Raw genomic sequence first — 14,655 nt, 5'->3', positions numbered from 1 at the left:
CCCAACCCCCGCGCCCCCCCCCCCCCCCCCCCCCCCCCCCCCCTTGCAAACGCTACAAATGTCTCTGCACATGTAAATACTGTTTCATCTCGTGTCGGGCACAGACCTGGCACGTTGCACATATTTGTTGTTGATCGTTGATCTTTGTTGTTGTATATTTTTATGTACACAATATTCTATTCTGTTGCGTTACTTCTGCACGGCACAGACCCAGAATAATGCACATGTATATATCTGCAACGTTGTTCTTCCAATCCATATTTATATCTTTCTTCATTTATTTATGTTGACTGTATGTTAGTCTACGTGTAGCACCTTATCACCAAAGCAAATTCCTCGTATGTGTAAAACACTACTTGGCAATAAAGCTCCTTCTGATTCTGATTTACAATGCAAAATTCACAAATACACTATTTGAATCAATTCATGTTCAACAGATATAATTAGAGAGAAGTAACATTTGCAACTTGTTCAGTGATATATTGCAATATTGATCAGACATTTGCGAATTGATTCTCCGCCTGTCAGCTGAGAGAATGCCATTAAGGAATTCATCAATTGTATTTCACTCATACAGTCCCACAGAACATTTGTTTCTCTTGGAGATTAACAGTTGACCTTTAATTGATATGTAGGTATCCAAATCCAGATTTGTTTTATATTTTTGTTTGGTGGCATTTCTGCCTTATTGTGATGGTGACTGCAGGAGAGAGAGGGGATAACATGCAGCAAAGATGCTGCTCCACCAGGTGAGTTACCGTGGCGCCAATGGAGGGATTTTCTTTTTTCCCCAGTCTAATAGAAATGGAGAACTCTCCACACTGCAGCATAGTAACGTTAGGTGGCGGTAATGGGCATTAAACGCTAGTTGCACTTGCCACCAATCATTAACAAAAAGAGGAAGAAGAAGAAGAAGAAAGAGGAAGAAGAAGAAGAAGAAAGAGGAAGAGGAAGAAGACGAAAAGAACAGAACAGATGCGAGAAACGAATTCAGTAGAAAGGTAGGATGTAATTGTATAATCTTATAAAATTGTCACGTCTACTGATCCGCATTGTCTGAGTTCACTAAAGCACAGCGACATGAGCGTCAGGACACTAGCTGACGTGAACTTACTGTGACAACAACAATGCGGCTGAAACTCGAGTCCCACTCCCAAGTTGTTCTCACTTTATTCTGTTATTTTTTTTAGTTAATATTGGTTAATTTATTTGATCATAGCTGTAACGTCAGAGTGTCACAGTAGCAGTCATCACATTACCACCCTCAGCTGACTGCCCAAATAGCTTGCTGACCTGCCGGCTAAATAAAAACTAAGCAATCAGCAAAATTGTGAGCTTGCTAACAACATTAGCGGCAGCTAACAGGTTTGATTATTGCAATGGCAGCAAATTTGTAGCACACATCAGGGGGTTTCACTGTGTGTGACGGAAAAAAGGACGCATAGTTTAAGCAGCGGTTGTGATTAACATCTATTGTTGGTAATGTTTGAAGGGGGGATCTGTTGATAACACTTCTGTCTAACATTATGTGTTTCTTTTTATTTATGGGCATCTTATCCTTTGAAAATGTGGACAGAGACAGATATTTAGGAAGCGGTGTGGTGTTTTTAGGATAATTAGACTGGGTGTTGGATGTGATGCTTGAAACCCAAGCCCATAGAAATCCTCATTCACTGTACTGTATATGTCCAAATTAAGGAAAACAGATATAGTTTGGTATAATGGGGTCCTTTTTATAATACAATTGTCACTGGAATGTCACTGGAAAAACAACCTGCAAAAGCAGGCAGCTGCCCTGGGGCCCTAGCCCGCCAGGCTCACATGGTGCATATCTCAAAATAAATCTGGGGTTAATTAAATTGCCCACATTAATTGACTGACAAAAACACCTGTGATGTTACTGTGCTGTTTGTACTGAATTTGGAAGTGGTCGGATACACACACAGGTTAATCCAGCTTTTAGATCCAAGCAGATTATTTTAAAATGTGTCATAGACCGCTTTACCAGTCATAGCTGAAGTGTACCGCATGCATGCATTCTCCACCTTTTCATGTCAAAACAAGGTAGGGAAATTAAGTGACGTTTTGATGTTACACTTGAACTCAAAGATATTTTTTTTTGTTTTAAGTTATTTAATTGTCTTTTCTATCATAGTTAATAGCATGTCATTCATCTGTAACAGTCTCTCCACAGTAGTCAGTGCAGGAACTCTGATTTAACAACAGTTGGTTGAATGTGCTGCGGCGGCAGCTCTCTGAGGTGGCGTCCAGTTAGTGTGATGCTGTGAATTTAATAAGTGGCCTCTGAATGCAGCACACCGATGATAAGCACTCAGCCACTCATTGTCAGGTTGTCATCACTACTAACAAGACCTTTTTTTCTGTCCCGTCCAGGTTGCTGTTCAGATGAGGAGGGCTGGCCCGGTCAAACCTTCATGTCGCCCCCCGTTGCCATGGCAACGCCCTATTTTCCCACATTCCTGCTCCTCCTTTTTCTGTCTTCCTTCACCCTATTGCTTCTGACCCTCCTGCCCTCTGTGGCCCCATCAATTCCCTTTTCTTCCTCCTCTCCTCGTTCACCACGGCGGTCACACTCCTGCGGCCTGGGTCAGTCCTGGGCTGTCCGGCTCCACGCTGGCCCACGTCATGAGAAAGAAGATGCTGAACAAAGCTCTATGCACATGGATGTGATAGCTGACAGGGTACAGTACTTAATTAACCCTTTCTGTTCTATAGAGTGCCAGTACTTGAATTTTCCCAAAGCTCAGGCACCAATTTCTCTGTTCTGACCAAAAGAGAAATTGAAGATGATTTGTGGGAATGATACATTTTTTTTAATAAACAGCTTTTTGTAATTCAGTTTTCTTTCTCTAAGTATGCCATTTAGTTTTTTTTTTATTCAGTATTAGTTTTTTGCTTTATGTTTAATGCAAACATTTGTATCCGGATTTCTGCGACAGCCCCATTTCTCCACAAGGATCACTGAAGTTTCATCTAATCTGTTATAAAGTTGCCAAGGTCTGAGAAAAACCCCAACTTGCCCACTTTAAGAAGTACAGACCCAGTTTAATTAGTAGGCTACTTATCATCAGTATTCTCTCCATCCCAGGTAGCAGAACAGGCTGGGCTGCAGAACCAAGGCCAGATTGGACAGCTGGAAGGCCACTACTTGATGTGTTCCATCAAGCCTGAAACTGGATCTGTGGCCGGTGTTTGGAGCAAGAGTGTCCAGCCTGGGGATGTCCTGGCAGCCCACCCTCATGTCCTGTGGCACTCACAGGAGAGAGTGCTTAGCCGCTCTAAGAGATCAATGGCGTTCAACGATCCCCGCTACCCTAAACAGTGGCACCTGGTGAGAATCTATTGTGTATCGTTGTTTCGATCTTGATTATTCCTTCGTTGTCTAGTAAGGTTCGTCTTAGATTAGTGCCTATATTTAATTTAACGGCTGTCTAAAAAAACTAAGATTTGCCAATGTAGTCTCTTAACATCATCATCATCATCTTGTAACACCTCAATCAGGATGCAAAGTACTAGGTCATATGAGTAAGGACGATGTGGGTATATCCAGCCACATCTGCTATTTTCCTTTATTTACACACCGCATCATGTATGCATAAAGGACAAGGTGAAGTAGAATACACATGTGCGAGTTGTGGTTATTACTCATTATCTTTTCTGTCAGTCTTTTCAGTCGCATTACTCATCTTAGACCTTTTTAATCAGCTGTGCCAAAAACACTGGAGCATGGTAAGAACAACAGTCTCTCTTGAGAAGTAATATTGTTGTCTAAAGTAAGACTGAGGTGCAGGTGGCAAAGCATAAATATAAGACACAAGGGCAGACGGTGTGCTTTCTTAAATTTAATGTGTATTTGTGGATATAATTGCAGTCTGATGTTGTAGAGTTTTGGTCAAGTAATTAATAAGGCCACATTCAGATTTAGAGTTGGTTACATTTACATGTCACAATAATGTCACTGCTGCCAAAATTACGCTCACATGACTGCAGGATATGACTCAGCAAACATAGTTGGTTAGTTGTTGGATGTTTGCAGAGCAAAGTGTGATTAATGTGGTCATTTTGCAGCAGCCTGGAACTTGTTCATGATTTAGTCAAATGCTGTGGGTGATTTTGGCACTTTCGAAGCTACAGATACAGCTACAGCAAGGCAAGTATATTTATATAGCACATTCTAGTGCAGAGGCAACTCAAGATTCTTTACATAATAAAGTTTAAAAAAACACAGGTACACAAAGTTTTTAAGAAACACTGTCACAGTAGTGTAACCTACCAGAGTTAAAGGCATGAATTAGTGTCTCTAAAACCTGTGCAAACATGTATCCTCGAAGTCTCGCTATATCTTAAGGTGCTGTTAGGCTGACTTTGTCATTGACTTGATATGGCTGTTAAAACTTAGATTTGAAATCAGTTATAATGGCCCGATTTCAATCTCAGTTTTAACAGCCATATGAAGTCAATAACAAAGTCAGCCTGTTAAGATTTCTGACTTATTTTGTTGACTGAAAACGTCAGGATGAGCCTCCACTATTATCCAATCTTCTTTAGCACCAAAGACAATGATCTCAGTTTTGTCTTTTATTTAATAGATGACATTCATCCAACCTCTTATTTGGTCAATGCCTTGAGCTAGTGAGTCTACTGGAGCGTAGTCAGTTGGCGAAAGTGCTAGATAAAATACACAGATCTATTGTGATGCCTTTATATGGCTGGAGAGGATTGTGGAGGATTATAAATACCGGAGTGCACATTGACAATAAACTGGACTGGGCCAAAAACACGCAAGTCCTCTACAGGAAGGGCCAAAGCCGTCTCTATTTTCTGAGGAGGCTGAGGTCCTTCAACATCTGTAGGACGACGCTGAGGATGTTTTAGGAGTCTGTGGTGGCCAGTGCGATCCTGTTTGCTGTTGCATGCTGGGGCAGCAGGTTGAGGGTAGCGGACGCCAACAGGCTCAACAAACTGATCCGCAAGGCCAGTGACGTTGTGGGGGTGGAGCTGGGTCTCTGTCGGTGGTGTCAGAGAGGTCATCTTGGACAATGTCTCCCACCCACTCCATGATGTGCTGCTCAAAGACTCATTTCCCCAAAATGCACCACAGAGCGCCACAGGAAGTCATTCCTGCCTGTCAGACCATCAAACTTTATAACTCTTCCCTTTAAGTGTCTGACAGTCTGTTATTAAACTAGACCTTATTATCTATTTTCTGTCCAGTATTACCTGTTTGATAATTAACGTGCAATATTCTCTGCTGCTATTTATTCACTGGTACTTTTTGGTTCACCATAATAATTCTTAATAATGTAAATATTGTACATACCCACACTCCTTTATATTTGTGTTTATATTTATACTCTTATATCTATATACTCTTTAGCTGTCTACCTTGACAAGTGTGCAGCAATTGTGACAAAAGAATTTCCCTTCGGTGATCAATAAAGTATTTCTGATTCTGAGAGATCAACTACAGATGGAGACATTCATTCATTCAGTCAGGGAGCACAGATACCTCTACACATCAGCCTTTAATCTTGAGCTCATTACAGTCTGCTTTATAGTCATTCTGCTTGTAGTTGCATTAGGGTGTGTTCACACCAAATCAGGTTTTGTTGCGATTAGTGCAGGGTTGTGTGGCGGTGTGGAAGCGTCACTACACAGCCCATTTGCGATCATTGTCTCTTCACAGTTGCTTGTTATACAGCAGAATGCTACATGGTGAACAAGTTTCTTTGTCGTGTGGGCATTTCACCACAATGCCTGATTTGGTGTGAATACAGCCTTACACTTGTATTTAAAGCTGTACATCCTGGTTACACAGTGAGAGTCCTGTGGATACAAAAACATCACACAGTGCATTTCTAAGGCACTTTTGGACACCCTAACCTCCCTTTTCTTTTCACTGTATGCTCTTTTTTTACTTCCTTGACTTGCGTTTTTTATCCTGTACCTTGTGTCCTCCTCCCCTTTATATTACGTCATCCTGTCCTTACTCTTCTTGTTCTTGCAGCACAATGACCTCATTAAGGGTATGGACATCAACGTAACAGGGGTGTGGGAGCGCAACATCACTGGCCGAGGAGTCACGGTGGTGGTGGTAGATGATGGGGTGGAACACACCCACCAGGACATCCACCTCAATTATGTAAGTCAAAACTAACAGTGGTGCCATTCTTTAATCAATGGGTTTATTAACATTTCCTGCTACTTACCTATGAACTGCGCATCTCGCTGTCAAAGCGATAAAGGAAAGAAACTGTTTGGATGTTTGCCAGCTTAGAGTTTAATGCAGCAACAACCAGGAAGAAAGTGGAGAAAGTAGTGGCAGAAAAGGTGCTTAGAACAAATCCTATTGAAATTCAGTAATGAGTTTCACGTAGTAGTGGTAGAAGTTTTTTCTGATAGTGTCGCTACTGCACCCAGTTTAAATAGATTAAAACAACAAACTTTACACTTTTTATAAACGTTTCCCTCTTAGAGTCCAGAGGGCAGTTACGACCTGAACTCCAATGACCCAGACCCCATGCCTCACCCAGACGTCCAGAGCGACAACCACCACGGGACACGATGTGCCGGAGAGATTGCAGCTGTTCCCAACAACAGCTTCTGTGCAGTAGGGGTGGCCTACGGCAGCAAGGTGGCAGGTACGGAGAAGGGAATTTAATTTGGAAAGAAGACAGAAGCTGAGGGCAAATGTTTGTGGTGACACATCTCTCTCGCTTGTTGTTTTCTCTTCAGGTATCCGAGTCCTGGACGGTCCGCTGACAGACAGCTTGGAGGCCATAGCCTTCAACAAGCACTACCAGGTCAACGACATCTACAGCTGCAGGTAACAAGCACGTGTCTTTCTGGTCCTATTAGGTATTTCCATTAGGAAAGTGGCTTTAAGAAACGGTAACATATCACAGATGTATGTGCGCACGAGTCTCTCGATTCCACAAGCCTTTGACAACCTTTGTTTGCTTGCTTGCAGTGAAATGTCTGCATTTCCTATGTAACGTTTACTTTGCCATAATACCATATTTTGAAAGTCTTGCTTGAATTTTTATTTAGACTCTTGTCTTCTCTAGTTGGGGTCCCGATGATGACGGGCACACTGTAGATGGACCCCACCCCCTAGGCAAGGTAAGAGAAAGACTGTTTGCGTGGAGCCCTGTTTTTGTCCTGCAGGGGGCAGTACACTACAACAGATCAATTACAGTAGGCATGTAGAAAACCTGTGTACAGTGCTCATACTTTGTGGATTTTGTTTTGGTTCTTGAATGTATAAAGTATAAGACATTTTTTTTTTTTTCCTCCACAGGCAGCGCTGCAGCACGGGGTAATTGCAGGCAGACAAGGTTTCGGCAGTATCTTTGTGGTTGCGAGTGGCAATGGAGGACTATACAATGACAACTGCAACTATGACGGCTACGCCAACTCCATCTACACCATCACAGTCGGTAAGACTCACAGTCTCTCAGGGGTGTGTGTGTGTAAGTTTACATGTGTTTTGGCTGTGGAGATGTGCGCCTTGGGCCGTAAATAATCGATGTGTGTATTACAGGAGCGGTTGATGAGAAAGGCAAGATGCCCTTCTACGCTGAAGAGTGTGCGTCCATGCTGGCTGTCACTTTCAGCAGTGGGGGGAGCACGATGAGGAGCATTGTAGGTCTTACCAGAAGAGAGAGAGAGAGAGAGAGAGACACACACACACACACACACACACACACACACGCACACAAAAGATGACTATACTACGGAATGGATGAATAGTGGCTAAAGGAACAACAGGAAAGCAGGAAGTCGATGACGAGCTGGAAAAAAACATTCTGGAGTTGGGCCAATCACAGTGAATTAGGGAGCCAAGAAAGTGATTTGTAGAAGAGAAGCATTTATGCAAGATCTGGTACCATGGGAGACACTGTCTGTCTCTCTATTGTTCAGTTGAACAAGAGACTCAGTCAAATTCATTGACTGAGTTTCAGAATATGGAAGAGAAAAACCTGTGAATTCTCTTTTTGGTTGGACCTTCCTCAGGTCTCTCACTGCAAACACACCGGCTTTCCCCGCCTCTCTCTGTGTTTCCCTGGCTTTCTCCATCAGCAGTATGTTTTATAAAGTCATTCAAAAGACACAGAACTCGTCTTTTTTCCACTTGCGATCCGTTTTCACGGCAGCAGGTGAGCCGCATGCCGGCTTATAAATGACATAGCCTATCAAACAACCGAAACCAACATGTTTACTGTTGCTTTACCCGGTCTGTGCTTGTAAAATATCCATCGTGTCCACACCAGTTTTTACAGAGTGAAGGCTATGCCAGTGAACACATGCCTTTATAGGACGCTACCCCCTCTCCCCACGGGCCACACCCGATGCCATTGTCCATCCCGATGTTTCATTGTAGACATCATCCAACCCCACTGACAAATGTTGCTGAAAGCTCGTAAAAGAGTAGCTCCACCTAAGGAGGAGCAGAGACTTATTTTTCATCTGAAAAAGATGACGGATGGTGACAGGAGTAAGGGCCCATTGAAGCCGCTGACCTCTATTTGCTGTTGTTTGCGGGTGTCGCCACGGCAACACAGTTTGGACCGGGGATGTCATCGCCTGAGGCAGAAGAGCTTAGCCAGGATTGGCTCTCTCTGGAGAAGACAGATCCACCACCGACCACAGTGTATTCACAGGCCAAGTGCTTACCCACACTGCCCATTAATGTATTATTCTGAAGAACCCATTTATAGTGTACCACGAACAGCTGCCTTCACAGATGCATTTTTATCACAGGGCTCTGAGTCCGTAAAGCCTGGAAAGGGGTTTTGGAAATTTGATGGCATCTTGTGGATCTTAAGATTCAACGGTTCATGTCAAACGTTTCGGCTGATTGCTGATTATCTAGAGACTGATTCATCAGGGATTCATGATAATTCATCAGTGATTTCTTGAGCCCTAAGAAAAAGCTGTGGCTAACCACACAATGACACAACATTATAGATGCTTTCTAATTAAATATAAGGTGACTTTTATTAGACACAAATGTGAAGCATGTTGAGGGGCAGAACTTGTCTCCTGATGACTCTTGTAAACTCTCCCCACATGGACAGCTGCTCTGGGTGAGAATGACTAGCCCAGCTGAGTGCACGGTACTGCATAGTAGCTCAAAACTTTCAACATGGCTTGAACAACTGTTGGAAAAGGCCCACATGTCATCTGCATGTAAACACAGAGGGCTGGGAATCCCTCAGCCGGCGTCACTGTGGTCCTTCTGTCAAACAGGCTGTCACTAATGTGTGTACCAGTGGGTGGTTAACAAGGAAGAGATATGACACATGTTGGCAGGCGTGCGCCTTGCATATGGGTGGATTTGACTGTCCACTTGACTAGTGATGAGAGACGAAGCTGTAAAACCATATTATACTGGTCTGTTTTTACTTGCTCATAAAGTTAATCCTCTCTATAAATCGTTCCTCTCCTACGTCCATTTTGGTCAACCACTATCTGTCAGGATTTCAAACTCCTATATCTTGATTCTGTGTTTGTATATACAGTTTTACTTTTCTACTTCATTTCATCTCTTTAAACGCTGACCCTCCCTCAGGGCCTTAAACCCCTGACACACAGTCCTCCATGTATCCCATCAACTGTACACAAATATTTTTGAACTCTGACCACCTGCAGTAAATATGTCGCTTTGTGAGTATGGCTCCATGACACTGGCGCCTGAGTAAAGTGTTCTTTGCTGCAAGTTTAGTTACAGAGCCTTCATGCTCTAGAGTTTGTACCTTTTTTAAAGGTCTGTCTTCACTCGTCTGTTAATGTATACGTACATATGTTAGTGGCAGTTTGTGTTTGGCCTCCTGCCAGAGCTATTACCCCCTCGACACTGTTTGTGTGTTGCTCCATGGTATTCGTATTCCCGCGCTTAACTCATCTGTCTGTCTCTGCAGGTGACATCAGACTGGTCCATGCAGAGAGGTACCGGCTGCACGGAGGGCCACACCGGCACGTCTGCCGCGGCCCCGCTGGCGGCAGGAATGGTGGCCCTCATGCTGCAGGTCCGTCCCTGTCTCAGCTGGAGGGACGTCCAGCACATCATCGCCTTCACTGCCACCAAGGTAGGTCAGAGGTGTGTTGATGCTTCATTCACCTGGATATTTGTCTCAGAACTATTCAGGGAAACTCCTCCTTTGGGTGTTGCTGCGCTGTTGATCTGATAATAATCGCCAAATTGATCAGAATGAACATTTAACATACCACAGAGTCGTCACTCGTGATGTAGCAAAGGCTGCTGGTAGTTGGGGGTTCTCAGTGGCACAAGGGGAGCTCCACCTTGTATAAAAAAAAATTCTTAAGATTTATTTGTTAGTGGACAAAGTGTGTTCTAATGTCACTAACAGTTAAATGGAAACCCTAAGCAGCCATCCATTCAAATATATTGTCTTACTCTGTTTTCCCAATTATCTTGTGATCTCGAGATAACGGCCGTTATTTTCCAGTGATAACGGGATAATTTTCTCGTGATCTCAAGGTGCAATTCTTTAAGATTTCAGTGTTGCTGGTTAGCTCAGTTGGTAGAGTACAGGACTCGAAATCCGAGGATTGTGTGGATCGAATCACACATTTCCCGACGGCTATTTCAAAGGTTCTGAAATAGCCATCAGGAAATGTGTAACGTTAAATGGATTCCCATGAACGAGAAGTGCAGGAATTTCCTCCGCCTGGGAATGATGGGGAAATGAAAAGTCCATAGGCTGATGGATGTGTACCAATCGCCGGGATGCTCACAGTCCAGCACATGCTTTACTGTGAGCATGTGAACAGTCCTGTCATAAGAACTTTGTTGAAGAGGATTATAAAAAAAGGAGTTTGTGTTCCATGAGGATCGAACAGACAGCCCTTAGACTATGACTCCTGTGCTCTACCAACTGAGATAACCACTGACACTGAAAACCACTGTGAAAATTATCCTAAAGAAACGTTCCTGTTTTGTTATCTCGAGAAAATTATCCCATTATCACGGGAAAATGGAGTAAAAAGTATGTTTGAATCGATGGCCGCTTAGGGTTTCCGTACAGTTATGTTCAGCATGGATATTGATTATTTGTTCTGATTATTTGAGGAATTGTCCAGAAAATGTAAGAAAATAGTGAAAAATGCTAAAGGTGACATCTTGAGATAGCTTGTTTTGTCCAGCACACGGTCGAAAACCAAAAGATGTTCAATTTACAATGGGGAAAAAAAGGGAAAAAGTAGCAAATCCTTACATTTGGTAAGATTTGAATGTTTGGCACATTTGCTTAAATAAATGTCGGTTTATTTTCTGTCAATCAGCTAATCAATTAATTGACTAATTGTGTCAAGACTACTGATATCATCCGTCTGTAATGTTCAGTGTATTCTAAGATGGTAAACTTCGCTCTGTGTGTGTGTGTGTGTGTGTGTGTGTGTTTTAACAGTGTGACGACAGTGCAGACTGGAGGGTGAATGGAGCCGGTTTCCATCACAGTCACCAGCACGGCTTCGGTCTGCTCAACGCATGGAGACTCGTCAATGCTGCAAAGGTAAATCCACACATACACACAAGTAGGGCAGCACGGACTAGCTATTTCCCAGTTTAATTAATCTACTAATTACTTTTTGAATTAATCATTTAATTACAATTACAACGTTTCATTGCTCTTCTGTCTCTGAGGTGTGGGAGTCGGTGCCGTTCCTCGTGTCCTATCAGAGTTCAGTAATAAAGGAGGAAGCATCCATCTTGATCCATCCCAGCGAGCTGATCCGCACATGGAACGGTAACTCTTGTGTGCTCCTCTCTCTCTCTCTGAGCTCTGAGCTCTGTATTGGACAGTTGCTTGTCGAGTTTACACACTGCACTGTGTAGCTGCCTCCCTCCCTCCCTCCCTCCCTGTCTGCCCCTCAGTCAGTCTGCCTTTCCTTATTAGGTAATGTTCTCTTGTTTGTGAGTTCCTGCGTTCACAGCTTGCCTCCATTTTCCTTTTTTCTTTTTTTTTGTTGCATCTTCATTTTTTTCCCCAATCTATCTTTGCATTTGACAACTCTTTTCTGTAGTTGTTATTCCTTTTTCACTTCCCACCCCGTCCAATTCTCTCATACTCGTCCGTCTGTGTATGCGATCTGTCTCTCTTTTCCCTCCACACACACTTTTTCACATATGCTCACGGTGACGTCGTTCCAGCAGAAACTTTTCCTTCTCGCTCGTCTCTTTCCCTCTCCTCCCTCGATCTGTGTCTTCCCTCTTTTATGGCCTCATTACAGTCAGGAGCGGGTGCGTGCGTGTGCATGTGGTCTCATGCAATAAGAGTTTTTTAGGACAAAGCAAAGAGTTGCTGACAGTGTGTCTGGGCTTTTTAACAGAAATTGGATCAAATCAGACTACTATAATACACTTTTTTATCATTTAATCCTCTGTTCAATCAGTCTTGGTCAAATCCCTGACGGACTTTTTGTCACTGACAGAGTTCAGGTCTGCCTGTTGCACTACTCAACAGTGTTTGTTATTGTAGTTTCTATGTGTTTTGGCTGCCTTATTGGCTGACGGACTGCCCCTTAAGCATTTCCAACTGCTGGCTTCCCATGTGAACACTGTTGCCATGAATGTGTGTTTGTGCACATTTACGCAGTGACTGGCTAAGACCTACTAATGACCAGTCACATACCCATGGTACTGTCAGTCCATTTCAGGTGGGAGTGGGTTAAATTGTTTTATGGAAAGGTGTGTGTGTGTGGGTGTGGGTGTGGGTGTGTCATGCCAGTGAAGAGCTGAACCTTTTGGATTTTTCTGAAGTGAAGAAAAGAGGAAGATTGCAAGTGAAGACAACAGTTGGTAAAAAAATATGACGTCTTCAGCATTCAGCTGGAATTTGTTCTGACAAAGGGGGAAAATGCACAAGACAAAGGACAAAATGTCCAGCTACAGTGAACACTAAATCTCTCATCAATAAAGCATGCTGCTCAGGGTTTATGATCACCTATAGAATTTATTTGAGTAACCCAACCTATCCCTCCGCATGGCCCAAGTCCTCCCAACCGCCCACCCCCTCCCATCAAAACTGGTTCTCGTACATAGTACCCCTATGCACTGAATCGAGAACTGATCTCCCCCTTGTGGGTAACCTGTGTATGTGACATAAACAAGCAGGTTTGATTTGGGAAGCAAGTCGCTCTCAGTGTGTGAGATAAGCAAACGTTATAGAGGGTAGTTACTTGCTGTGACATGCATTGTTATTACAGCGTCCTCCTGTATTCTTCACAGGGTTAAATCGGAACTCTGAGCTTGCTAGAAGACTGTTGCGACAGTCACAGCAAGGGTCAATCAAAGAATTGCGGTACAGTTTTTGACAGTCATATGTTACATGCTGCGGCCAGTGTGCAGAGTCGACGCAAAACAAAATGTAGTCAGTCAACTTATGTGTTGTAGTAAAGTAGGTCTCTATCAGCAATCTGCCAATAGGAGTTCCCCCAGCACCAACCTGCCTTGCCTTTTATTAAATTCTAACTGAGAGCCATCATTGATGCTTTGCCTGTCTACTTTGGACCAAACTTACGTATGGAGACTCTTTCTGCTCTCGATTATGTCAAAAGTCATAATCACGATTATTTTGGTCAATGATTACTCATTGACTTAGGAAACATCATGCATTTATTGAACTTTAAAAAAAAACAAAACTTTATGGCTGACCCAAATACTTAATAGCGTGTGTCATGTGTTAAATGACGGAAGATTAAGCTAATGGCGACTAGGAGGTTATAGCAGTTATAACCCCCATCATCTTGGCTGGAGCTAAACTAAACATGTCACAGCTTGGCTGGGAGTGAGTTTGTACTTTTAGGGAGGGGTGAGAGCGCACCACTGGAAAGGAAAGGGGTTTATAACACAGGACAAAACGAGAGCATCATTGCGAGACGGAATGCGGCACAAGTAATGACAGGGTTTTGAAAACACTGAGACTGAACTGAAAAATGAAGAAGCTGGTGGTTTGTGTTCTTAGAGGAGTGTTTTACCACTCATTGCTCCAAGATATGTCTTCATCCTTTTGTCTCTGGGCATAGACAGGTCCTTCTGTTGCCTGGAAAATAGGTTGGAATATTACATAATATATAATATATATAATTACAGGTACCAACCCCCTGGAGGGGAGAGAGTTTATTCAGTGGATATTGGCTGTCTTTAAAAGCTCTGGATAAAAAATGAAGCCAAAAGGGTGCCAAAAAATTAATTCATAGGAAATCATATTGAATACATGAGTGAGTTGAATAAAACTTGAGCATGAAGTCCCCAAATACCACTAAAGTGGAGCTTTTTTCTATAGCACGGCATCAGTGTTAGAAAATGCATCTCTACCCAATTCTTTTCTTTCCAATTCTCTACCTCTGTGTTCTCCCCCAATAAATTTTCTCGATCCCCCCCTTTCGTTGTTTCCGGCCTCCACTTTACTAACTTCACATCCACTCTGCTTGCCCCCTCGGTTCGTTCTTCTCAACTTGTCTCCATCTCCTGACCGTCTCTCCCCTCCCTCTTTCCCTACATCTGTCCCCTGACTCGCTTTCCTTTCCTTCCACACCTCTGTTTACACTCTTTGCAACCCCCCCCCCCCCCCCCCCCCCCCCCCCCCCCCCCCCCCCCCCCCCCCCCCC

General features: G+C 43.3%; 2 protein-coding genes across 2 annotated transcripts in view; one reads left to right on the top strand and one right to left on the bottom strand.

Moving 5' to 3' along the window:
* LOC123986052 (centrosomal protein of 164 kDa-like) overlaps window positions 1–2,012 on the bottom strand; it is a 21,352-nt gene extending 19,340 nt beyond the window's left edge. The window contains exon 1 of the mRNA XM_046074115.1: window positions 2,006–2,012. Within this exon, the coding sequence (XP_045930071.1) occupies window positions 2,006–2,012 (7 nt within the window). The remainder of the gene's footprint in view (window positions 1–2,005) is intronic.
* pcsk7 (proprotein convertase subtilisin/kexin type 7) overlaps window positions 863–14,655 on the top strand; it is a 19,076-nt gene continuing 5,283 nt past the window's right edge. The window contains exons 1-12 of the mRNA XM_046072777.1: window positions 863–1,001; window positions 2,395–2,702; window positions 3,110–3,352; window positions 6,029–6,163; window positions 6,497–6,662; window positions 6,757–6,847; window positions 7,089–7,143; window positions 7,322–7,460; window positions 7,565–7,665; window positions 9,945–10,112; window positions 11,454–11,558; window positions 11,690–11,792. Of these exons, the coding sequence (XP_045928733.1) occupies window positions 2,436–2,702; window positions 3,110–3,352; window positions 6,029–6,163; window positions 6,497–6,662; window positions 6,757–6,847; window positions 7,089–7,143; window positions 7,322–7,460; window positions 7,565–7,665; window positions 9,945–10,112; window positions 11,454–11,558; window positions 11,690–11,792 (1,573 nt within the window). The 5' untranslated portion in view covers window positions 863–1,001; window positions 2,395–2,435. The remainder of the gene's footprint in view (window positions 1,002–2,394; window positions 2,703–3,109; window positions 3,353–6,028; window positions 6,164–6,496; window positions 6,663–6,756; window positions 6,848–7,088; window positions 7,144–7,321; window positions 7,461–7,564; window positions 7,666–9,944; window positions 10,113–11,453; window positions 11,559–11,689; window positions 11,793–14,655) is intronic.

Source organism: Micropterus dolomieu, linkage group LG17, assembly GCF_021292245.1.
Source record: "Micropterus dolomieu isolate WLL.071019.BEF.003 ecotype Adirondacks linkage group LG17, ASM2129224v1, whole genome shotgun sequence".
Taxonomy (NCBI): domain Eukaryota; kingdom Metazoa; phylum Chordata; class Actinopteri; order Centrarchiformes; family Centrarchidae; genus Micropterus; species Micropterus dolomieu.
Note: the sequence above shows the minus strand (reverse complement) of the source record. Positions and strands in the feature narration are given on the sequence as shown.